Source organism: Orcinus orca, chromosome 4, assembly GCF_937001465.1.
Source record: "Orcinus orca chromosome 4, mOrcOrc1.1, whole genome shotgun sequence".
In the NCBI taxonomy this organism is placed as follows: domain Eukaryota; kingdom Metazoa; phylum Chordata; class Mammalia; order Artiodactyla; family Delphinidae; genus Orcinus; species Orcinus orca.
This window is the reverse complement of record NC_064562.1, coordinates 52,856,566-52,883,906: the sequence shown is the minus strand read 5'-3', so window position 1 is coordinate 52,883,906 and position 27,341 is coordinate 52,856,566. Positions and strand designations below refer to the sequence as shown.

At 35.5% G+C, this 27,341-nt stretch overlaps 2 protein-coding genes across 4 annotated transcripts in view; one reads left to right on the top strand and one right to left on the bottom strand.

Annotated features, from left to right (window-relative positions):
- Window positions 1-8,040: 8,040 nt before the first annotated feature.
- JCHAIN (joining chain of multimeric IgA and IgM) overlaps window positions 8,041-27,341 on the bottom strand; it is a 34,982-nt gene continuing 15,681 nt past the window's right edge. For 2 of the 3 annotated variants that reach the window (XM_033412491.2, XM_049709605.1), the window contains exons 2-4: window positions 13,307-13,433; window positions 9,562-9,642; window positions 8,041-8,971 (exon numbers count right to left, since the gene is read on the bottom strand). In XM_033412491.2, coding sequence (XP_033268382.1) covers window positions 8,767-8,971; window positions 9,562-9,642; window positions 13,307-13,433 — 413 coding nt within the window. In that variant the 3' untranslated portion in view covers window positions 8,041-8,766. Of the gene's footprint in view, window positions 8,972-9,561; window positions 9,643-13,306; window positions 13,434-17,242; window positions 17,463-27,341 lie in introns of those variants that run through there. The other variant, XM_004283581.2, reaches the window with a different exon arrangement.
- On the top strand, window positions 22,966-25,465 carry LOC105748762 (60S ribosomal protein L39-like). Its single transcript, XM_033412492.2, has one exon. The coding sequence runs from the start codon at window positions 25,259-25,261 to the stop codon at window positions 25,412-25,414; it is 156 nt and encodes a 51-aa protein (XP_033268383.1). The 5' UTR covers window positions 22,966-25,258; the 3' UTR covers window positions 25,415-25,465.

Here is a 27,341-nt window from a genome sequence, read left to right as displayed (position 1 = left end):
GAATTATCTCAATCAAGCATTCTTTGGAGAAGGAAAATACCTGCTATTCTACAGTGGTTTCCAGACATTCTTCCCCCAAGATTTGATAAGTATCTCACCCTCTTGGTTATCCTTAAGTTTTTCCCCATTCCAGCAATAGGAGGTTGGGGCTCTGGGAGTTGCTAGATCTAGTATTGTCACCAATTAGCACACACTTAAAAAAAAAACAAACAGGAAGGCTATGACCACCAGTGCCTTGAAACTTGGAAGCCACTTGTCTGGATTAGTTTCCCTTTGCTTGCCGAATCTTCCTTTTTCTCTCAAGGTTCCATACTTGCAAAATTGTCTGGTTTTGCAAGACAGAAAAGCAGATGAATTTTCCATTTTATGTATGGAGATCTATACATCAATATAACCCTAATGCACTCACTGTACTTTTTTTTTTTCTCATGTTGGTCTTTGTCAGGTTTTTTTTTTTTCCTGGTTAATATTCTCTTTTGGAATTTTTTCTTCTACTGCCTCTTTCTTTACCTTTACCATTTCCTTTTTTCTCTTCCTTCCTTCTTTTCTTTCTTTCAACCATTCTATGTTTAGCTTTCTATTTTTTCCTTCCCTATCTTTCTCTATCACTTCTTATATAATAAGCTATCTTTAACCATCACTAGTCTTTACATCTACTTTCTCCATATGTCTTCCTCTCTTTTCACCTTTCTGTTCTGTCTCCCAATGTATCACTTGTCAATCAATCTCTTTCTCTGACTCCTTTCTTCCCTTCCATTTATCTTTTTTCCCTGCTATACCATTTGCATATCTTAAGACTGCCCATCTCACTCCCTCTTTGTATTTCCTCTAAATTCTATCCCAATTTTTCTCTTGGCCCAGCCTAACCATCATTGTAGAATGTATTTTGGAAATAGTAGACACTATTACCTACTTTTATTTTTAATTTTCTTATGGCCTTTATCAGGTAGACACAACTCAGCCAGAGGAACACATTCAAGAAGAAGAACGGGGGAAGAGAGAATATTTACCCAGAACTAGTAGCCTGGAGACAAGACTTAGGAAGGTAGAGAGGGAAGAACTCCCCCTCTTCGACTGAGCATCAGATAAAAAGAGTAGGACTTGCCATACCCCATCACCAACTCATAACCTGCAAGATCTAGAGAATATATTGGGGGTAACACTATCCCAATCCAATAAGAGAAACACTCAGTGGTTAATTTCTTTAGTAGCCCAGTGTAAGTGATCCTACAGGTGTATGCTACTACTGACATATAGACTTATTCTTCATGCCCTGGTAGAATTATTCACAGACACACTTCCTTTGTATCTTGATTAAATAGTGTAAATTATTTTGTAAAGTAGGTATTTCTATACTGCCTTGCTTAGAATACATCTAGGTATTTTGTTTTGTTTTTAATAATGGCACTTTGGCCTACTCTCTGTATATTCCTTCCTAGAGAGGAAGAATTCTCTGAATTATCTAGAAAGTTACCTTTTAGCTCTTAGGAATTTATTAGGAGAAAATTTCCTGGGACAGATTTCACAAGAAGACAATAAGAAAATATGTTGAAAACTTCCTGAGGATTCTTGTCCTTTGAGTCTTCTCAAGTTCCTGGCGCAGTGTCTTGCACATAGTAGATAGCTTATAAATATTTATTGACTGGTTTTAAAACAGCTTTTGAAGCTCCCACGAAAATAGCACAGTGTGCTTGTCCTGTTGGTAAACCATCTGGGATGCTGAACAAGCCACCACACTCTGTAGCTTTACATATTCAACAACATTTGCATTGTGGAATCTCAGGGTAAGAAGGGATCTTAGAGGTAGATTACCTAGGCCAGTCAACTAGGTGCTTAAATCCACCACCGCCACCACCAGATTTTAATCACACACTGAAAAATTATTAACTTGTTCTATATAAAACTGTCTCTTAAGAATTATCCTCATCAAAATAAAACTACACTGTTATGTTTCAATACTATTTTCCAAATGATTTTTAAAATCTAGATATGAATACTTTCACTGTAAAATACTCATTCACTTCAGTATTTCATCAAAATGCATGGATCATATATTTCTTTTGGCAGATATGTCAATGGATCTTCATCTACAAGTCACCACAGCTTTAATTTATCATCTCAGACCTCTGTAATGTAAAATGCAAAAGCACAGGGGGACAAAAATATCTACTGAATTTGAGAATATAGAATGAAGAAAAGGGGGGAGGAGACATCCCTGTAGAAAACGACTCTTCCTCTTACCACCATAGGTATTCTTCCATAAACCTGGATACCAGGGCTAAGTTCCTTACAATAAAAAACTTATTCTGTGTGCCCTTGCTAAGTTATTCATTAAGCTTTTAAGGTCAGCTCTAAGATGAAGGTGCATACAGTGGGGATGGCAGGCTCTGAAAGTGATCCCCTCTTGCCTCTAGTGCCCCCATCCCACCACTGTGGCCCTATTTCTATGATGAGTTCCTATGTTTAGTGGTCATCATCTGCTGATTCTAAAATAGCTGGATATATCCTAGTGATGACTTCAGTTGATAAATTAAATAAGAAGAAAATAGTATCTGAGGATGACAAACAAAGGAAATAATCCAGCAAAGCTAACACACACTTGCCTTATAAGCTTTTCTGTCTCACAGCCTATAATAGATTTCTCTAAGGGGTGGCTGGGCATTGATCCAGTTAGCTGGAGGAAGTCCTTTATTTTTTCACTTCGAGCAAGAAGCAAAATAGGATGATGAAATATAGGGTCAAACCACCTCTGAAAACTCAGCCTAGTAGCCCTTATCACAGAGATTCTTCCCTGGCTTTTTGGATCCCCTGAACATTATTTATTTTAGTCACTCATATCAGAGTCTTAAATTTATACATCTTTAAAGAAAATTCACAAGACGTGCCATGTGAGTTACTTTTATCATTTGTTTTGACATGACTCTGCCCTCACTTAACCTAGTCTCCTTTGGACATGACCTGAAGGACCCTAAAGAAGATTCATCTTGTCTTCAGGAAACCAAACTTTATTTCTAAAAGCCAAAAAGGGAACCAGATATGTAGGACTTGAAGTCAACAGCTCTGTCCTTCCTTCACAAAACCTCAAAGGTTTCACTGTGACTCAGACCAAGTACACAACTAAAACTCAGAAGAAAACTGCACTTGATAGGAAAGAGGTAATCACCGTTTAATAATGGGTTATAGCTATTGGTTTTGTCCACCTGTTCTTCCATGCCTCTGCACCTCATCCCTAGCCCAGTAACATCAGCCACTGGATCTTTTTCTCTGCCTTTGAATTCATAGCCAATAAACAGGATTCAGCTGGTAACAAACAGAATAGCATGCTGAAAGAGCAGAATTCTTCAAATAAAGGAGCAAAGAGGAAACTAAGCTCTAATTCAACACAGATTTAACTGTGAAATAGATGAAGCTGCCCTCAATGCCCCATCACCTTCCCAGTTAAGGTCCTCTGCTATCACAGTGCCCCATTTCATCTCCCTGAGGAGACAGCACCCGCACCCTCCATTTCTGTGCTTCGTCAAAATGGGACAGTAGGGGCTTCCCGAGTGGCGCAGTGGTTGAGAGTCCGCCTGCCGATGCAGGGGACGCGGGTTCGTGCCCCGGTCCGGGAGGATCCCACATGCCGCGGAGCAGCTGGGCCCGTGAGCCATGGCCGCTGAGCCTGCGCGTCCGGAGCCTGTGCTCCGCAACGGGAGAGGCCACAACAGTGAGAGGCCCGTGTACCACAAAAAAAAAAAAAAAAAAAAAAAAAAAAAAAAGGGACAGTAATTTCCTCTGTACTTATCCAAATAACCATGCCTCATTCTTCTCTGCACTGTATACAGCTGGTATTTGCTATGGTTAGCCTGGCAAAAATATTCCTTCTCAAGTGTTGGTTAATATGTTGTCCTCCCAAATCATCCACCATGCCCTTAAAGAGTGAGTCTAATCACAGCACACTACATCAAAGTTTCTCGAGCATTAACGTGCACATGAATCTTATTAAAATGCAGATTTTGGTTCTGTGATCTGGAGTGGGGCCTGTAATTCTGTATAATGAACATGCTCCCAGATGATGCTGAATCAGCCAGTTGGTAGATCAAAGTTGGAATGGTGAAGTGCTAGGCTATTTCCTGTAAGTAAGGGGTAACTGCACACTCACCAGAGAAGGAACACAAAGGTCTCAACCACTGAAAAAACTGAATATCACCAATTTGAGGGGATTTATATAAATGAAGCATGTAAGTGACAGGTTCGATACAGAACACAAAGAAAGAGGGGCAGGCCAATCCTCTCTCTATTCCTACATGTATGTTATGCTTCCTCCTGTCTCTTTGCCTGGCTCATGTAGTTCTACAAAGTTCTACTTCCATCCATGAAGGCCCTATTCCATTAATATCTCCTCCAAGATTACCCTAGCCCTAAGCTCCCCAACTTTCATGAAGGCTCACAGCACATCGTTCTTTATATTTAATCACTCACTGTCTTATATCATGTGCTGATTTTTTCCTGTGTTAGTTCTACCTGTAGAAGAGGGAAGAAAACTCCTAAAAAGGGAGGCTCAGTTCCTATTCATCTCATGTAACTATCACAGTAACTGGCATTGTGCTGAGGACAGAGTAGATGCTAAATAAATGTCACTTTTTCTTTAAATACATTTTGTAAATGGATAGAAATTTAGAATTTCCCAAATTTTAATATAATTGATTAAAAATAACAATTAATAACAATTAATATTTTTCTAGTTACCGAAATACATACTCATTGTAGAATATTTGGCAAGTAATAAAAAGTAAAAGATAAACAAATAAAAATAACACATAATCCCACTAGCCAATGTTAATACTTTGGTCTATTTTCTCTTTTATGTGTATAAGGGAGGGAGGGTCTTGAAGTAATTATTTTATGAAATAGCCTACATTTCCCTCTTCACGTTATATAAGCAATTTCCATATAATTAAAAATACTTAAAGCTTCATGTTTGTTGTCTGTAAAATATTCTCAAGTATATACTGTATTATCATTCCTTTCAATGATGGACTTAAAGTCTCTTATGAATTTTCACTATAATAAATAATGTTGTGATAAATATCTTTATTCCTCTTTGTCCATACTTCTGATTACTTCCTCAGAAGTGGAATTACTGGAGGAAATGGTCTGAAAAATGTATTTTAGACAGGATAACATTGAATGAGATCATTGGCTTTGGAGCCTCACAGTCTGGATCCAATTATCAGTTCTCCATATACTATTTGTCAAACCTTAATAAGATTACTTGAACTCTTTGCATCTTAGTTTCATGATTTGTAAAATGAAGACAATGATTATTTCACAGGACACTTATGAGGACTAAATGAAACGTGTTAAAATGCATATGCATTGTATTTCACAAATCAGCCACTAGGTGGAGATGGAGGTTTATAATTCTAAAGTCGTGGTTCTAAAGCAATTCCCAGGCAGCCGCAGCAGCACCGGGGAATTTTTTGAGACCTGCAATTTCTCCTGTGGCATCCCAGAACTAGTTAATCAGCATCTGAGGGTGGGGCTCAGCAATCTGTTTCAATGAGTCCTCCAGGTGAGTCTCACACACATTAAATTTTGAGAATCACTGATCTAATACGTGTTCACATTTTTCTCTGATTTGTTGCCTGAGCAAAGAGAAGAGCCAAAAGACAACATAACATCAACTGTAATTTACAGGTTACTGAAAGCTATAAAAGCTGTGTTAAGTGATATACGTACATTATGACATGTATGCTTACTTTTATAAGATAGTTATTTCATGAGATATTCTATGAGATAGTTATTTTTACTCATTTTTCAACCTTACATTGAATATACTTGCCCTTGGTGACTTGTTAGTCTCTAAGTAGAGTATTCCAAGCTAGGCCATGGATTTAACCACTATACTACACTGCCACCCCAAAGCCTGTCTTAGTATCTTTGCCACACTCAGTCATCATTGGTTGGGAACAGCCCATGGACCTCACACAAAGACAAAGGAGAGGTTCCTTTCACAGCTGCTTCATCTGCACTGACTTCTCATGTATCCCTGCTAAATTGTCCACTTAAATGTATGAATGAAACTAACAGGAAGGCTTTAATCACTCTTCAGTAACTCATTTAAGAGTCACCTGCTACTCTGGATTTATACTGAATGAGTTAATGCTTAATAAAGCACTTAGACTAACACCTAGCACTTAGTATAAGTGCTAAGTTGTTTTCAATATGATAATTCTAGAGTTTAACTGAACTTCTGAAAGAAGGAAGACCCGCAGGACTTTAAGTTTGCAGTCCTCTTCCAGCTGGCATTTAATGAGGCAATAATACTGGCATAGGGCTCTCTCCTACGAGAATTTGCAACACGGTACCAAAAACTTTTTTTATTGGGTATGCAGAGAAACTAAGGCAAAGATGGGAATACAGTAGAGGAGCCTCTTCAGAAACAGTCTCCCCCTAAAAGTTCTCATCACAAGGGAAAAAAAATTTGTACCTATATGAGGTGATGGATGTTAACGAAACTTATTGTGGCAACAATTTCACAATAGATAAGCATGTGAAGTCATTCTGCTGTACACCTTAAAACTTATACAAAGTTGTATGTCAGTTATATCTCAATAAAACTGGGGGAGAAGTCTCCCATAAATACTCAGAACACTTCGAAACCTACTTCTTTGCTTTACGTGACTCTGCCAAGTGATTGTGATTATGCATATGTCTTGTTTCCTCAACTAAGCTGTACTCATATTCATTCATTCAACAAATATTTATTGAGCTTCTCTACGTGCCAGACACCCTTCCCAGTGCTGGGGATACATCAATGGGCAAAACGAAAATGGCTGTGCTTGTGGCCTTTATGCATTGTTGTGGAGGAGACACCATAAACATAATATATAAGTAAAATGATATAGTCTGCTAGAGGGTGATAAGTACATGGGGGTGGAATAAACCAAGACAGGGAACAGGATTTGCAATTTTTTTTTAAGTAGTCAGGGTGAGCTTCATGGTGAAGATTGTTACCGAACTGAACTGGGGTCCAACTGAGCAGAGGTCTAGGAAGTGAGTGGCACTATCTTGAGGGCACTTATCACAGATTAATCACCAAAAATCTACCAGAGTTCCCTGCATGTGGTAAATATTCAATAACTGTTTACTGATTAAATAAAGTGCAAATTCTTGGCTAAAACCACATACCAGATTGAAGATTGGTCAAGAATGATTTGTCTTTAGCATGTCAAAACTATGATTCCTACTGAAGTACCAGAGTGTCGGAGCCTTATCCCTAAAAAAAAAAAAACAAAAAACACTGAATAATCAGTATGAACACAGTGGAAGTTATTAAAAATGACTATTACCATTTGAAAAAAAAGAAAACAGAACAATGTTTCTTCAAGAAACTGATTTTACTAATCAGCTTCTCATTATTTTAAATGCAGGGTCAGCATTTACTTTCCACAGTAGTCTTAGATATGTATGCCAATTGGCCTTGACCTTCTGCCATAAGAAGTTTTATGTGCCATGAGAAACACTATATTTGTCAGGATGGACCTGGCCTTTTTATTTAATTCTAGGTATAAAATGACAAAGCTACCTCAAATATTACAGGTTTGAATTCAGTGATTAATGCATAATTATACTTACAAACCGTTCCTCAGTAATAAATGATATTTTTGTTTATTTATTTATTTTTGGCTGCACTGGGTCTTCGTTGCTGTGACGGGCTTTCTCTGGTTGCAGCGCGCGGGCTTCTCATTGCAGTGGCTTCTCTTGTTGCAGGGTGGGGCTCTAGGAGCCTGGGCTTCAGGAGTTGTGGCATGTGGGCTCAGGAGTTGTGGCTCACAGGCTCTAGAGTGCAGGCTCAGTAGTTGTGGCACACAGGCTTAGTTGCTATGCAGACTGTGGGATCTTCCTGGACCAGGGCATGAACCTGTGTCACCTGCATTGGCAGGCGGATTCTTAACAACTGCGCCACCAGGGAAGTCCCATAAATGATATTTTAACTTACATACAGCAAAGTTAACACAAGCAAACTTTTTTCCAGTAAATTATTTCACACAGGTATATGCTTATGAATCTATTTAATTGTTCAAACTGTGCTGGAGAATACATATTTTGGAATACATAATTTGTTAGATTCAGTTATAACAGAGGTGATTTCTAATGGGAATTTCTCACACTCTCCTGATTATCAAAAAAATTTTATTAAAAAAAATCCATATCATTTGCTCCCAAATCTGTTATATCAAAATATATTTTTCAATTATACGCTTAATTATGTCACTTTCAGCTAATTGGTTTCATAAATATTAGAGATCCATTTTAAATTATTTTATGAATATTTCCAAAACGTATTTTCCAATTATTATTTTTCTAATGAAGACAAACAATTGACCTATATATACATATAAATTTTCTCTGCACAGTGATACTTTTTTTGAAGAGAATAGTGTGGAATGCGCAAAAGCTTGGGCTCTCCAGGGCAAAGCCAAAAAAAAAAAAAAAGGCAAAATTTAGTTATGTCTCCTTATTTTTACTCTTTTGAGTTTTATTTTCTCCCCTTGTTTATTTTTTTAAATGCTAGAAATTTACCTTAAAAAATAACAATGCTACTATTTCAGTTATTTTCCCAGGGGCAGGGGGGTGGGGGGGAGTGGGGTAGTTAGTTTTATATTATCCCCCAAAAAAAATCATGGTTTCACATTCACTGGTAGTAAATATATTAACTACCTGGAATCAAAATGGAGAGCCTCTCAAGATAAGGAGTTGTGCAGTCAGCAATGACTTAAATTAGTCAGGATAGCAGGAATCCGGGGTCAAAGCTGTTTCCACCATTTTGGTCTTACCACCATAGGTAAGTGGGACCCTGTTTGTATAGCACTTGTTTCTGTCATAAGTGTAACAAGTCTCAATGTCTTCATCACAGATATTGCTCTGGGTGGCAGTAACTACTTGATTATCCAGCTCCACTTCTGTAAGATCACATTTTTTACAGCTGAAAAACAAATAGATGCATTAGACAACCCCCATCAAATGTTGTCTCAGAATGTGAGTAACTATACATTTCTATCCAAAATCAATTAGTTCTGACAAAGGGTGACTCCTTTCAGACTTCAACGTCTCTATAATACAGAATTATTTACGTAATTTTTCAACCTTCAGTTGAAAGGAAGCAATATAATTAATAATATGATAATATGATTGTGAGGTACTAGGAGTAAATGAGTTATTTATAGTAACAAAGAAGGGTTTGTTCTTTAATTTTTTATGTTGGATTCTATAGTTTCCAAAGAAACACCTGCATGTTAATGTGTCTGATTGTTGAACTATAACGACAAATTGGTCCTTTGTACTAATGGCAATAATTTCATCTTTAGAATAAATTTACAGCTAACTTTTATCTGTGATAAAGTTTTATGAATTTATGATACCTAATGTTTAACACAGGAATTAATGTATTCAAAAGTTCAAATTATATTGGTAAATGTTTATACCCCAATTTGTTTTCAAAAACATTCTTACTAACAATTTAATTAAAAGTTATTGACTTCAATATCTATATTAGTATGAAGGAAAATCTCTTACAGGTCGGACAAATGGTACACAAACTTGGTTCTCAGGGGTGAGGTAGGATCAGAGATATTCTCCCTGCTGTTCAGAGGAACACTAAAAAAAAAAAGAAAGAAAGAAAGAAAGAAAACAAAGAAGAATAATGAAATTAGCAGATACTGCTATTTTTGGTAATAGGTATATTGCTAGGACAGTACTTACTATTTCATTCGGACATTTAGCACTCTATAAACACTCTTTAGTAATACTATTACTCAGATTTCACAGTAATTGTTACATTTTAAACATTGTCATTCAAAATAAACCTCACAACAACTCCTCTGTCAACTATCTTTGATTACTTGGCAAATCCCTGCTTTTCCTTTCAAAATAAGCTCAAGTTTTACCTTCTCTGTGATTTTTACTTTGATCCCATCCCCACCCCTCAATAAACTCCTTCCTCTGTAGTCTCATTAAAGTTTCATATATCTTATTATAACAAATGCCATATTACAGTTGCTTACCTACACAGTAGTTGCTTCTAGATTCTATAAATTCCTTGAAGCAAAAATGTTTACACATTCCCAGTGCCTTGCTACATGTGTGGCATGTAGAATATATTCAATATTTATGGAATGAATGGACAGATACTAATATCCAAATTTTAGAAATGCAGTAATTATAAATCAAAGAGGTTGGTGACCTACCCAAGGTCACACAACTACTAAGTAGTAAAGCTGGAAGTGGAATCCAGACCTCTTGATTTGGAGATGTTCCATGAAAAATTACACATCAACTAGTTCAGGTGATTTCGTTAAATTTTACATTTTTTCATCTATGTCACCACTCCTCATCATATGCATCCCTCCCTACCAAAAAATACAAAAAACAAACCAAAAAAACCCCTCATGTTTCCTAACTCAGTATTTAGCAATATTATCCACATAGATATCCAAGCCAAAAACTTGGATACCACCCTCAGTCTTCCCTCTCTGTCATGACCTATATCTAATCCATCTCACAGTTCAACTGATTCTGATTCTTTGCATCTGTGAACTCCAGCTACTTGATCAGGACACCACCATTTCTCTCCTAGTTTGCAGCAATACTCTCCTTCAGTCTTGACCCCTCCAATGTATTAACCACATTACTGTCAAAATAGTCTTTTTAAAATACAAGCCTAATTTCCTTCTCTGCTTAAAACCTACACTGTCTCCCCCTAGAAAACAGGGTATCATTAAGATGGCACAGAAGACACTACATGAAATACCTCTAACTCTCCAGCCTTCTCTCTCACCACACCACCCTCTTTATAACAGGTGCCAGCTGTAAACAGCTGTTTGCAATTGCACAAACTAACCACGATTTTCTCATCTCCAAGTCTTAACAGTGACAAAAACAATAACAGTTCTAACATTTACTGAGCGCTTGCAGTGTGCCTGGTACTATGATAAACATGTTAACATGATGATTTCATATAATCCTCACAGCAACCCTTTTTCCTTTTCCTGGCATGATCTGCTTCACCCATCAACCCTGCCGTTCCCCCACACACATTTACCTAGCTAACTCCAGTTCAGTCAGCTAACAGCCATCATCCACTTCTACCACTTACTCCAAATACCCTCTCCTGCCTCCCCCTGCCACTCTCCCACCTCCCCCAAGGACTGGACTGGGTGCCCCCACTTTGTGCTCCTATAACATCCTATGCCTATTCTTGTCATAGCATTTACAATACTGTATTGAAATTGCCTTTTCAATTATTTAAAGTTCCCTACTAGACTGTAAATTCTTTGATGGCATGGACTGTGTTTTATGTAAATTATTTTATCCCCAGCTCCAATCCTCAGTGGCTTTCAGAAGCACTCAATAAATGTTTGCCAAATGAATGGATGAATGATCAACTCTTTATTACACTGTAAAATCTCTAGTAGTATTTAAAAATGCTTTAAATAATGAGAAAAATAAGGGAATAAACATGTATGAGTGTTTCACCATGGGCCAAACACTGTTCTATGTGCTTTTATACATTACTATATTTAATCCTCACAACCTTAGGAAGTATATGTGTATATATACATACCTATATAATTATTCCTTTTTTTCAGTTTAGGAAACAGGCTCAAATTAGTTAAGTAACTTGCCCAAAGTCACATCATTAGTAAGTGATGGAGTTGGGAATAATGCCATAATGACACAGCAATGATAATAAAACTTTCAGAAATAAGATTAGGGAAGCATCAATACACATCAGGGAAGTGGCATGAAGTAACTGAATTGCCTGATTCCAATAAATAATATATCATAAAAAGAATCATGTAATAGAAGAAAAAGATAAATTAGAGAATCCTGGTGTGCCATTTTAAATCTGTCCCCTGGAGATTTAAACATAAGATAGACACTTCTCTTCAACATGGTTTAAGTGCCAGTGTCATGGATGCCATCTCCTCAAGTTACATGCTTCTCCAATTGTTCTATCCTTAACAGGGAGCTATGTGGTATAGACTCTGTGGTCAGAGAAAATCTGCTAGAGGAAGAGATGTCCAAGCTAAGACATGCAGGGTGAGGAGTTAACCAGGCTAAGAGGGGTGGGAGAAAGAGTTCTTCAAGCAGAGGAACTAGGTTATGCAAAAACGGGAGGAAGAGAGCACTGTGAGTGTGAGAAAATAAAGGTACTGCAATGTACTGGCTTTTCAAACATGAGGTGAAAAAAGAAGTGGCAATGGAAGAGCTTGAGAGTTTTGCCGAGCGTTATAGGTTAGGCTGAGACATTCGTAATTTATCCTAGTAACAACATTACGGGAACCAGCAAAGGGATTTTAAGAAGGATAGTGACATAATGATAACTGGCACATAGGTGAATAAATAACAACAAATATGTTTTGAAAATGTGCCAGGAACTATACAGTCTTTAAAAGGAATAGATCTTATCTTCTCAATTTATCTTTACAATAACCCTATGAGATACATATTATTTTCCTATTAGTAAAGATGAGAAAGTTGAAGTTTAGATTGGTTCAGTAACTAGCATCCCAGAGCACATAGCTATTTAGTGACAGCCAGAACTCGAAACAAATTCTTAAGCATATTATACTTCTCCCATTGATTAAATGGGATCGAATACTATGTTCTGTTTCAATAAGAGGTATTTGATTTGGGGGGGAGGCTATTCAAGGTAGAAGTAGTTCACAAGGAAGACATTAATGACTAGATCCAATAGGAATCTCAGTTCTTAAGTATTATTAGCATTTTTGCTGTCGAGTAAGACTCATAGCTTATGACAGACTATGTGTGATATGAAATAAATATCTGAAGTCCAATATACAAGTGTAGACGAAATTAATTTAGTCAATTTGATTAGTCTACCTTACTTTTATGGAGACCGGCAGTTGAGTACAAAGTGAAATACTCTGTGGTCCATATATGGTACAAAACAAGCCTTTTAATGTTATCTCAAGTTTCACTTTGAACTGATCAAGGGCAACTAAAAGTTCTGATTCAAATTGAAATAACTCCGTATAAAAAGGGCATGTTGATGACTAGATGCGACCTTCGGTTATTATTTGATCTAGCTGACTGGTTTTAGGTTGCCTGGAAACCTTTGTTCCTGCTCCCAACTTCTACATAATTGGCTCAAGCCCATTAACCAGATTCAACTAATGTAAGGTGCTACACACCAAAAAGAGGAGCAAAGATATAGGTATCACATGCAAACAATTGCTAATATAAGAAAGTATCTCTGCTCACAGTATGAAAAAATGAAACATGAAATACCACATACATAATTCTGATGTTTCTCTCCACAATGTCTTGACTAGGATCTTCAGCAGAAGGGATGATCCTGGAAGTAATCCGGGCACACTTACATTTGTTGTCAACAAGAACAGTCCTTTCATCTTCATCTTGGGCTTGAAAGATAAACATATTAAGAAGAAAGGTAAATGAAAGTCTGTTTTTATACTTTCTATCGAGTTAATTTATGCCCTTCCCCCCAGCAGAAAACTTAAGTTTTATGGTTGATCAGTTTCGGCTTCTCCATTTGTTCTTTTTCCTAATCTAAAATAGCTAAGTGAAATCTCACAGCGTAGTGAAGGAAATCCAAATGAACTCCAAAAGGAATTTTCTCTCCTTCCCTTGGACCAGTCCATGGTCTTTCTAATCTGACTGAAAGAATTCTGGTTTTAATCTAATGCTATGAATATAGGCACAACCCTCTGAATGATGTGGCTTTGTAAAAGTCAGTGCCAAATGCCAAAATGAGAAAGAAAACAAAAATCTAAACTGGATTTCTCTCAGACCAGAGCAATTTATTCAAAAGTGAACAAAAAGTAACATTAGCCTTTCTAATAAGCCCAGTTTGAAGTGTCACGTCCTTCCTGAACTCCCAGTTATATTTTCTTTTTTCCTTAGATTGCATTAGAACTAAGAACATGCATATTTTCCCAAAGATAACCTTATTTTGTAACACTTTAAATATTCTCCACTAAAAGTTTCCTAAACTTAATTATATTCTTCTTTTTCATAATAACATTCAGGTTGTCATAGTATAATGATTTAATACAATAAAATAATAAGTGCTATGTTTATTAATATTTCTTATAAGAATTATTTTTAAAGATACAATATATAGAGACATAAGGTGCTATAAATTTGCTAAAACAATTTAGAATATATTGTGAGGTACAAGTTCTATTTAATATAATATGCATGTGTACAGAAAAAAATAATAAATGAATGAGTGAATACACAGATGACTATTAAAGCCTTAACTCTGAATGTCAACATTTATTGTCTAATCTGAATATTATACACAGATGACTATTTAAGCCTTAACTCTGAATGTCAACATTTATTGTCTAATCTGAATACTAGACAGTGAGGTCTGGTAAGTGCCGCAAAGAATTAACAAAGAAAATTTCTTATTATCTGGACTTAGATCAGTTAACAGATACCTGAAGAGTTAATAATAAATAGCTTTACTGGTGACGAGGAGACTAATAATCCCATTAATAAATATAAGGAACAGAGAAGAAAAAGCAAGCTTGGAAAGGAAAATAGTGAATTAAGTTCCGGAATATATAAAAAAAGTTTTACATTTTTTTATTCTGAAATGATTTTAGTCTTACAGAAAATTTGCAAAAATAGTACAGAAAGTTCTCATATATCCTTCACCTAATTTCCCCTAATATTTACAACTTACATAACCATAGTACAGTTATCAAAATGAGGAAAGTTACATTGATATAATACTATAAACTACAGACCTAATTCAGATTTGACCAGTTTTTCCACTACTCTTTTCCTGTCCAAGGATCCAATCTGGGATCCCACATTGGATTTATTTGTTGTGTCTCCTTAGTATATATGTATGTACTCTAATCTGTGACAGTTCCTCAGTCTTTCCTTGTCTTGTAAAAATTTTTAATAAAAAAAGAGAAGATGCTTATAATATATGTAGTGGGGGGAAAACAGTGTCATTTCATCTCTCTTAAAATGCATAAGAACCTGAGTAAAAAAAACATTGTTTTTTCTTTAAAAAGTTGAAAAATTATTGTAAAAAATTAAAACAATGTAAAAGACATAAATAAAAAGTGACAACCCACTCCCTCCCCAAAAATAAATAGCTTTATTTAATAGTGTTAATTAAACAATAATAATGATGCTAAATATCTTTTTTATTCCTATAATTTTAGCTAAGTGACCTTTAAAATTTCCTTCCATCAAGCCTCAATTAAAAAAACAAAGACTTAGCACACAAATTCAAGTTATAAAGGTTAAATGATAAGGACAGATATAACTGCAACTGGAAATCTAATTATTCTGGTGACAATCCCAGAGCAGAAAGGAGCTAACTGCAGTATTTCAGTCTTAATGATAACAGTCATTACAAAACATTTTAAGACCATTGTTATTGTACTTATAATTGTTTTGAAGTACTTTATAATGTATTATTATGCCATTAGTCATAAGTTCTTAATAAATCTTCTGATTAAGGTCTGTATGGTATTGGAGAAAAATCATTATGAAGCAATTTAAGACAATGATATAATTCTTAATTTTTTGAAAAGTGTAAGATGACTTAAATGGTGTCCTTTTCCTCCTCCTGTATTCATGACTCTTAAATGTTTTCTCTCAATAAAACAGAAATGAACATGTAATGCCTGACCAAAAAATACAGATTGAGTCAAGTAGTGACTTGACCATTAAATCTTAAATAGAAAATATCTGTACTTTAGTTATGGCACATATTTTCTTGCCAGAAACCTAGGAAAAAACCATCATTACTGTTACTATATAAAAATACCAGGTAGCCTAATATACCTACCAGAAAAATGTACAAATACTTTCAATTCACCAAGATTTGTAAGATTCTAACATTCTGTTTCATCAACAAGCAGTATTTTTCCTAATAAACCTGTTATTGTAGACTATGCCTTACTTTATTCCAAGAGCACCTGAAAGATAGGTGCTCAATAAATATTTGTTAAATTTAGTTCAATTCAAACGGGTAAGAAAATAGACAATACATACTAGATATGAACGTAATGAGTTTACTAAAAGGTGATTCTTTTATACAGGAAGAATAGGATAGTAGTTAGGAGTGTGGACTATAGTGTCTGATGGCCTGGGTTCTACCTACCACATACTTGTTGTATGACCTTAGGTAGGTTACTTCATCTCTCTAAATTTCAATGGGCTCAACTATATGTCAGAAACAATAATAGTACCTACCCTCAAATGGTTATTGTGAGAATTAAAGTTAGCATAATGCCTAGAATATAGTATATACTCAATAAATTATAGCTCTTTTATACATATATAGCTATATATATGTTTCACATGTTTATAGGTATATAAATATGTTATAAACATATGTATTTATATATGTATAGGTACATATACATGGTTTACTACTAATATCTTTGTTTTAAATGTTATTAAATTCATTATTCTTAGTGCTAAGTTAGTATATGTAAAATCACTGTTCTTAATTACATCATACTCTGTCTTGAAATAAGAATGAGATCAAAAAAAAAGAAGAAACTCAGTAAGTCTTAGAACAAACCAGCCAAATTGTATCACTTCTAATTCATATGCCCTTCTAGATGAAAATTATTAAACACTGTACTTCTATATTCAGAAAATAATCCATTTTCTATAATAGTTTGAAAAGTTAATAAACAAAATAACTGAAGTTCAGCCATCAAGTTATAGGAAACATGTACAACATTAAACATTGTTAAAGGGTCATAATAAATCTGTAGGCTCAGATCCAGGAACGTTGTTAGAACGTATTAATACCAAGCTCTCTGGGGAAATAAAATCCCAATGCACTCTATATTGTATTTATAATAATTATTACTTCATTTCTCCAGAATATAAATTTGAGATACTCAAGGAGAAGATTACTGATTTTCAAGATTCAATATGGGTATTCGTGTAAGCATAGCTATCTGTACTTATCCAGAAATATCTACTTTCTTATTCTCTAGGTTGCAGTAGGCAAACAAATAAGAGAAGAGAAAAAAGAATAAAAAGAATTACAATGAGTCTTGTCCATGTAAATATCACTGCTCATACAAAGATTAAGACATGCTAGAAAAAAGTAGCCAGCTAGCTGTCCAACCAAAACACAAATATAAATGCTTAAATCTGAAGAACAGATCTGTGTTCTATTTTTCCTTTTATCTGGGTTCATTCTCAAAATACCACATACCTGTCACAAGAACAGCCGTAACAAAAATGGCCAGGACTCCCCAGAAAAGCAAATAGTTCTTCATCTTGACTTTCTTTTGAAAAACTGGAGCTAAAAAGTCAGGGTTAAGGTGTGTGGTCTATAAGGAGTGTGCAAATGATGGTGCTTCTGCTTTCTTAAAATAACACTCCAGGCAGCTAACAAACTAAAAACAATCACAACTGCGGTTGAAGTCTGAAATTTAAATACTGCACTGGAGGAAATCATGGCTCAGATTTACGTATTTTCTTCCAAAATATCCCTTAAAGCCATGTTTTGGTGCAATGACTTTTTATTTTACATTTATTCTATATAATTAAATCAGAAGACTAATAATAATTTCAAGGCAGTAGTCCATTAAGAATGTTTAAATGGGGATTCTCAACGTTATTACCTAGATAATAAAGTTTTCAAGTCAAACATAATATAGTATTTGTTGTGCCTGGAACAATAAATGAAGAAGAGAGAAGAAGGAGGAAAAAATTAAAGCCCTTTAAGGTTCCAATTGCATTTTATGTCAACTTCTTCTTCTCGTCCTTCATTAACCAAGTTACCAGGTTTAACATACAGATTATAGATTATATATATAATGTATACATATTCTCATTACTTTCACTTATTTTATAAGTTCAAATGTGGAACTGGAATTAGAAACAGGTGGATGCTAGATGTTATCAGTTGCCATGTTTCAATTTGATAGTATTAAAGCAGACCCTGTATTTGCTCACCCAGTTATACCTTTCAGAATTGTAAATCCATGAAATGATGCGTGTTTGAGATGCCTCAACAGAAAACTGAATCACCACAGTATTGCTTATAAATTTTTTTCATTAATTAGTGTAAAAAAAAAAACAAAACCCTGAGCTTTTGGATAGGGCATCCCCCTACCTCCTACCCCAACATGCTAGAATGTCTCTTAGGCAGGGTTGGCTACAATTATACAACATCAAATCTATGTTACTTTTGGTTTTCAGTTCCCTAATTTTTTAAGGATCTCGTAGAATTTTGCGAGTTACTGAAGAAATACTTCAGGACCATAAGTAGGCAAGCGGATTTCACAGCTGGCAGTAAAAAATGGCAGAATGAAAGCTATTAAAGACTAGCACATAACTGTACTCCTTCAGTCAACACGTACTGAACGTCTAGCAAGGACAAAGTGCCAGGCACTAGAACACACAATATTATTGCACTGTCAAACTTTGTTCTCATTTTAATTTATATTTTCATAGGACTTAGAAACTATTTGAGGTTAAGAAAAATACACTGGATTCACATGAATAATTATATCTTATAGAAAAAGAAACATCTGAAAGCTCATTATTTTAGTGTGTGGTCAGGATGTCAAAACAAAGATCAACCACTTAAGATCTAAATAACTGATTTATTATATCACTCCAAAAAAAAGAGTAATTAGAAGTTAGTTGGATACGTTTTTTAAGCCATTATTTCCTTGAAAATAAACTCAAGGGTAGACTGCCTCCCCAACAAGCAAGTTGGATAAATCTCTGGAGACAAATTATAGCCTCCCCCAAAACTTGTTTTTTATAAAAGCCAAGACTGACATATAACTACTAAGCTAAAGAAAAGCTCTTTGATTTCTATTCTTTCAGCCTTATAGTTTTGTAACTCTATTATGTAAACCATGCATCTAAAATAAATTATTTTAATAAAAATAGTGTGGACAGTACCAAGTGGCACTTTTGCTACCAGAAGAGAGTTACCTATACATGCAACATAGGATCAGGACAAGTGTTTTGTCAAGTGTGGTCCCGGGGTCATCTTCCCTAGAGTATTAGTCAAAATATAGATTTCCTGGCTACACCCTATCAGAATTTCTAGAGATGTGACCTTGAAATACGTATTTTTAAAAAGTCTTCCAGTTGATTTTGATGTACACTAAAATTTGAAAATTGGTAGACTAGAAGCCTGTGGGGAGGAGACATAACTAGCAGCATTAACAATGGAAGAGACAGAAGCTAATAAAGGTAATTTTTTTAAACAAATGGGCTTACATTGGAAATCACTTAGCTGAGGCTTATATTCACTTCTATTTATGTTTTATAGGTGAATTGTTTCCTAATCTTTTTAGTAGGTCTGGTTTAATTTTTAAACCACTTCATCTCTGATTTTGTTCTTCCTACTAAAAAATGTATCCATTCAAGTGAGTTAAATAATTGGGAGCTTAGCCCCATGTTCTAAATTCTTCACCAAAAATGGTTTATTTTTCCACATTTAAACATATGATTCTTACAGTCAGAGTTTCAGTGGTAGACTCATTTGGATAAAAGAGATCTTAAGGTAATTTAGTCTCACCTTCTTTATTCCCACTCAAGTTCTGTTTCAATTTCCTATACAGCAGACAGCCTGAGTTCAGAAAACCATCTGAAATAGGTCGATGCTTCACTTCCTCTGTACATAGCTTATGATATTTAGGATACTCAAATCATGACAAAGACTTGATTCTCTTGAGACACAGACAATACACTCTCCTTGTTTTCTTCCTATCTGACTGATGACTCCTGTTCAGTATTTTGCTGAGTTTTCCTCTGAATATTAAGGTTGATCCTCAGCCTTCTCTTTTCTCCATCCTCTCCCTAACTGATTTTATCTGATCCCATGGCTTTGAATATAGGACATGCTGTGACTTTCAGATCTATAACTGTAGACTTTACCTTGCCCATCGAGCTGCAAACTCCTGTATCCAACTCTCTATTTGATACAGGTACCTAAAACTTAACCAGGCAAAACAGTACTCTTGATGACAAGCCACCCTCACACTTCCATTCCAATCTCTTTTCATCTTTAGGCTTCCTCATCTCGGTAAATGGTACCTCCATCTACCTGGTTACTCAAGGCAAAATCCTCTTCTTTGATCCCTTTCTGTTCTTCTCCCTCATATTCAATTTACTACCATGTCTTGTTGGTTTTATTTCCAAAATATATCCCAACTTTATGATTCTCTCCATTTTCACTGCTACCCTAGTCCAAGCCTCTGTCTTCTTTCCTAGACTACTATAATAGCCTCAGTAATAAAAAGTGATTTTTTCCTTTGCCCCAGCATTGGCAACTCGGACTCACAGATGACAAACAAGAATGGCCAAGTACCCTAAATTCTAAAGAGAGTTGGATACTTCCTCCAAGACTTAACAAGAAGCAACAGAACTCAACTTACTACCATCACTACCCCACCACTTCCAGGTTCAATCCTCTAGTCTTTAGAGAACTTTGGAGGGAAAAGGGGAATGCTATCACAGAAGCTGTTGGCCTTTTGGAAATAGCACTGTTTGTGGTAAGAGATTTTCCCCCTTTTACTTTTGAGAGGGGGGCAGGACAAGGTGTTCTTTTCTCCCCAAAGGTAAGTGAGGGAGAGAATCAAGAAAATAAAGAGATCAAGAACCCTGCAAGAAGGGGAAACTGAGAAACAATATACATAATAGTTAATATTGGGCTGACCAAAAAGGTCGTTCGGGTTTTTCTGCAAGATGTTACGGAAAAGCCCGAACGAACTTTTTGGCCAATGGAATACAAAGGATTCTGAGTCTGACTGCTTGCGTTTACCACCCAATCCACCACTTACTATTTGTGAGACACTAGGCAAACCTTGGTCAAATCATTTAACCTCTATGTTTCAATTCCCCTCTCTATAAAATGGGGATAATAACAATACATATTTCATAGGACTGTTGTGAGGCTTAACATGTATTACTACATATAAAGAAGTTAAAACAGATCTTGGCATATGCTAAGTGCTAAATAGGTACCAGTGATTATTATCATCATCATAACAATTATCACCAACATTATGTTGGTCACGCCTTGTTGAGTTGCAGAAAATGCAAACTCAACTTGGGGCTATCAGTTGCAATGAAGTTTAAGGAAAACATTCCTGGGAGAGCTTCACATATCCGCTTGGGTTGCAGGCATGTAGAAACATAGAAACTGATATGGGCTCCTGCTATATGACCCTTATAAGGTATGAATGAAAATATCCAACAAATCTATATTAGTAATCAGAACAGTAGGATACTGGCATGAAAACAGACACATAGACAAATGGAACAGAATTGAGAACCCCAAAATAAATCCACACATGTATGGTCAACTAATATTTGACAAGAGAGACAATAATACTCAGTGGAGAAAGGACAGTCTCTTCTGGATATTCACATGCAAAATAATGAAACTGGACCTCTACCTTACACCACTCACAAAAATTAATTTGAAATGGATTAAGGACCTAAACATAAGACCTAAAACTATAAAACTCTTAGAAGAAAACAGATGGGAAAAAACTCCTTGTAATTGGTCTTGACAATAATTTTTGGCTAAGACACCAAAAGCACTAGCAAAAAAAGAAAAAAAATCAACAACTGGGACTATATCAAACTAAAAAGGTTCTGCACAGCAAAAGAAACAGTTAGCAAAATGAAAGTGCAACTTATGAAATGGGAGGAAATATTTGTAAACCACATATCTGATAAAAGATTAATATATAAAATAAATAAGGAACTCATACAACTAAATAGCAGAAAAAAAATCTGATTTTAAAATGGGCAGAGGATTTGAATAGACATTTCTCCAAAGAAGGCATATAAATCACCAACAAGTACATGAAAAGGTGCTCAACATCACTAATCATCTGGGAAATGCAAATCAAAACCACAATGAGATATAACATCATACTTGTTGAAATGACTTATCAAAAAGACAAAAGACAACAAATACTGGTGAGGATGTGGAGAAAAGGGAAACCTGTTGTACTGTACGTGGGAATGTAAACTGATACAGTGGCTATGGAAAACAATATGAAGATTTTCAAATAATTAAAAATAGAACTACTCTACAACCCAGTAAGCCCACTTCTGGGTATATATCCGAAGGAAACTGAATCACTATCTCAAAGAGATATCTACACACCCATGTTCATTGCAGCATTATTCACAATAGCCAAGACGTGGAAATAACCTAAGTGTCCACACAGAGACAAATAAAGAAAATGTGATATATATATTAAACTTACACACCATTATATGCCAATTATTTCTCAATAAAGCCAAAAGGAAGAAAAAGAATATATCCAAAGTTTTTCTGACTTGGAGGGGGAGGCAAAGGACACTTGGGAAAAGTGTTAGCTTTATTTGTAATAGCCCAAAACTGGAAGCAACCTAAATGTCTATTAAAAAAACTGCATAGGGCTTCCCTGGTGGCGCAGTGGTTGAGAGTCCGCCTGTCGATGCAGGGGACACGGGTTCGTGCCCCAGTCTGGGAGGACCCCACATGCCGCGGAGCGGCTGGGCCCGTGAGCCATGGCCGCTGAGCCTGCACATCCACAGCCTGTGCTCCGCAACGCGAGAGGCCACAGCAGTGAGAGGCCCGCGTACCGCAAAAAAAAAAAAAAAAAAAACTGGATAAACAAATTGTGGCATATCCATTACTCAGCAATAAAAGTGAATGAACTGTTGCGATACACAACAACGTGGATGAATCTCAAAATAATTGTTCTGTGCGAAAGTAGCCAGAAAAATTATCAAAAAGAGTGCATACTGTATGATCCCATATATTTTGTATATTTAAAATATTTAAATATATTATAAAATATATAATCATATATTTTTAAAGATTCTTTAAAAATATATTTTAATGTATGATATTAAATTTTATATTAAGTGTTACATATAAAATACATAATGTTTTAATATAAATAATTCTAGAAAATGCAAACAAATCTATAGTGATAGAAAGCAGATCAGTGATTGCCTGGGAAGGTAGGGACAGGGAGAAAAGGGAGGGAGAGTAGGATTACAAGCGCACATGAGGAAACTCTTAGGGAGGATGGATATGTTCACTATCTTGATGTAGTTATGAATTCAGGAGTGCACATATAAGTCAAAATTTATCATATTGTATGGTTAAATGTGTACAGTTCATTGTATACCAATTACATCTCAATAAAGCTGTTAAAAACATTCACATCTTCAGAATTCATTTTTTAAGCATGATGTTAGGTTTTCCTTGAATGTCCTTTATCAAGCTGAGGAAGTTCCCTTCTGTTCCCAGTTTGCTGAGAGTTTTTTTTTTTAATCAGTAATGGATATTGTATTTTTTCAAATGCTTTTTCTCTGTCTACTGGATGACCGTATGATTTTCCTTTTTTAGTTTGTTAATATGGTAAATTACATTGATTTTAAACGTTAAACTAACCTTGCATTCCTGGGATAAACCCCACTTAATCATGATGTAATATCCTTCTTATAAATTGATAGATTCAACTTACTAAAATTTTGCTTAGAATTTCTCCATATATGTTCATAATGGATATTGGTTTGAAATGTTCTTTTCTTGTAATGTCTTTGCCTGGTTTTATCAGGATAATGCAGGCCCAATAGACTAAGATTAAAAGTATTTCCTCCTCCCCAATTTTCTGGAAGAGTGTAGAATTAGTATTATTTTTTTCTTTAAATGTTTGGCAGATTTCACCAGTAAAGCCATGGCCTAGAAATTCTTTCAAGGAAGCAAGCTGGGGCAATTGCAGAGGTCTCCTCATCTGTTTTCTGTTTCTCAGAGATCACTGTCCTTTGTTGCCTAATTTACAATGTCTTAAAAATCATTATTTCATAGATTTTGTCAGTTGTTCCAGGCAGGAGGGCAAATCTGGTCTCTACCATTCCATCTTGTTTGAATTAGATGCCAGAGGCTTGAAATTAACAAAAAGCAACACTACAACATTTTTCAATAAATACTACTTAAGATTACAGTATCTCTTTTTTGGCAGCTATGTTACACTGTTGGCTTCTATTTGGCTTCTATCAGTTACACAGTCAACTAAACTTCTCTTTTAAAAATAAGTGTTTCCATAAAGTATGAGATAAAAGTTTTTAGACTGAACTAGAGGTTTTTTTTTAATAGACTACTTTTTACAACAGTTTCACAGGTTCACAGCAAATAAACCAAACATTTAATAATGGAAAATTACCAAAATTATTGAATCTTTTTAAAACCTTGTCAAGGTAAGGCAAAGAAAAATTTAATTACAGTAATTGGAAGCAATGATTGGGAGGAAAAAATGGTCTCATGTTTATTACTCATTAAACTATTTTCTGCTCTAAACTCTTCTCTACATCCAGTCTTACCCCCATAACTCATTGTCCACTCAGCAGTCATCTTTTCAAAAGGTAAATGAGATCATATCTGACTTAAAACCCTCTACTGGCTTCTTATTACACTTAGAATAAATTCAAACTCATTATCTTGCTTGATTTCCCACAACTCTCCCTTTCATTCATCATTCTCCAGCAGCTACTTCTGTGCAGGGCCTTTGTACTTTATAGTCCCTCTGCATGAAACACTTTCCATATCCTTGCATGGTTGGCCCCTCATCATCACTGAAGTCTCAAGTCAAATGTCATTGCCTCAGAGACAATTTCTCTGATTGCTAATCATCTTAACTACCAGCCACTGTCATATTACTCTATTTTATTTTCCTCATAGTATTTATCATTGTTCAAATATCTTATTTTGTTTACTTAGTATCTGTCTCCTCCTCATTAGAATAAAAGCGCCTTGAGAACTGCATTGTCTTGTTGCTCACTTCTGTTTCCAAGAACGAAGCACATGACTGCCTAAAATATATTATTGAATAAAGGATGAATGGAGAACATCTTCACAAGGCATTGAAAACTGTGTCTAATTTTAAGTCCTCTAATACTATTCATCTCTTTTTTGGACAGGCTCCATAGTGTCAATGTCACTTTTTAAAGTGTAATGTCCAGATATGTATACAACTGTCCAAGTGTTATTTGACCAAGTACAAAACACAGCAGGAATATAACATTTTTCAATAAATGATACTTAAGATTATAGTATCTCTTTTTTGACAACTGTGTTACTCTATTGGCTTCTATTACATGTCAGTCAACTAAAATCTTCTTTCAAAAAATAAGTGTTTCTAGTCTTTTCTCTTGTCCGCCAACCTATGTGCGGTTGGATTTGCTCCTCGCCATGTCTTCTCACAAGACTTTCAGGATCAAGAGATTCCTGGCCAAGAAACAAAAGCAGAATCGTCCCATTCCCCAGTGGATTCAAATAAAAACTGGTAATAAAATCAGGTACAACTCTAAGAGAAGACATTGGAGAAGAACCAAGCTGGGTCTATAAGGAGCCTCACATATGAAGTGGCCCACACTTATGCTATCAAGGTCAACTGTATCTTACCGCATCAGAACATCATTAGTGTCTGGAACAGCTGCCTGTGTTTGATGCTCTCTCCTCTTTTCTTGATCTTTCCTCACCACTGCTCACTGTGTAGCTCAGTAATAAATATGTGAACCTTTTGTTGGAAAAAAAATAATAAGTGTTTCTATAAAGTAATAACTTCCTCATACTTGAACAGTTGGGATTTGGGTGTGAGATTTAGCATTAGTCCCTAAGTTTTCTCTTACTAAACTCAGACCAACATTACAACCTATTAGATTCTTTTTGAGTCCAGATTTTGAAACCTGGCACATTAGTTATTTCTCTTAGCTCCACAGCATCTACAAACTTAATATACATGCCATCAGAATCCTCATTTAAGTCAGTAATAAAAATGTACAGTGGCATAGTGCTGAAGATAGACTTCTATGGCATACATCTAAAGTCCCCCTCCAAGCTAACAACAATTCATTAATAAGCACATTTTGGGTATAGTAGTTCATTTCAAGTTAACCCATACTATCAAGTTAATACCATACTATCACACAGACTGTAATTCTCCATTTCATCCATAAGGAGAGCATGAATACTTACCATAAGTAATCAATCTCTCCTTAGCCTCTATCTTTAATATCATGTGATTTCTCTCCTTGAAAGTCTTCCATAATATAAAAGGATCCTTGATATCCTGGCAGTTTTCCAGTTAAACACTTAAAAGGATGATATTTTTTAATAGCCTTCTTGGCTTTAAATCCAAGAAGTAGCTCAACACTCTTGATTTTCCTTCTAATGGATTAAATTCTACATTTAGTATTAACAATTCACTGCTCCAATTTGCCCTTGAACTTTATATGAAAAACTGGTTTTGGTAGTAAATAGTATTGCCCAAATCAGCTCCAAAAAATAACTTCTAAAATATGTTACAGAGTCATCAGAAACAAAGCCTTTACACCTTCTCTCTATATATCTATTTTCTATACCTTTGAGACACTAGACAATACAAAAGTAATTTTTGAATTAACATAGGAAAATAAACTGAGGGAAGATCATATTAGCACTGGAGGAAAGATCCAAGAATCATTAACTGCAAAAATGATCTCCAAGAGAAGCAAGATAAAGTGGAAAATTCTGGTGACTTCCCTGGTGCTCCAGTGGTAAAGCATCCACCTTCCAACACAGGGGATGCGGGTTCCATCCCTGGTCGGGGAACTAAGATCCCACGCGCCGTGGGGCAACTAAGCCCACACCTCACAGCTACTGAGCTCCCACTCCTCAACAAGAGAGCCCGTGTGCCTCAACAAAGATCCCACGTGCTGCAACCAGACGCAGCCAAAAAAAAAGTGGAAAATTCGTTGTGTATTTATAAATAGTATAATAAATATATAATTGTTACCAATTAATTTTAAACATCCTAGAAGCCCCAAAACATCCGATAGTCATTCAAAGTTCCACAAATCCATTGTACGTAAAGTTACTCACAAAGATTAAAGAGGGAGTTTTTCTATGACAAATGCAAGCTAAAGCCCTTGATCTACCGGTAATCTATTTCTCCCCTGGAAGGGGAGATCCTTCCTGGCTGGGTTGGTCTGGACTTCCCAAAACACCTGTAGAGCACTCTCCTTCCAATTCCACAAAAGCAAATATAACTTATTGAGAATCATTATCAAAAAAATTTTAAAGATATGCTTAATAATGGTAAGAAGTAAACAAGCAATTACAATTGGATTTGTAATGTTTTATTTCTTGAATCAAGTAGTAGTATATGGGTGTTTGTTATATTATCCTTTATAACTTACATATTCATAATAAATTAAAGATAATTCAGTCAGTATCAAAGAAAGACCAATTAGCACTCCAAACAGTACATGCCTATCCCTTCCCTTTCAGAATC

Bases quoted from the DNA above. Each gene is read 5' to 3' on its own strand.
- LOC105748762 (XM_033412492.2), top strand. From the start codon at position 25,259: ATGTCTTCTCACAAGACTTTCAGGATCAAGAGATTCCTGGCCAAGAAA.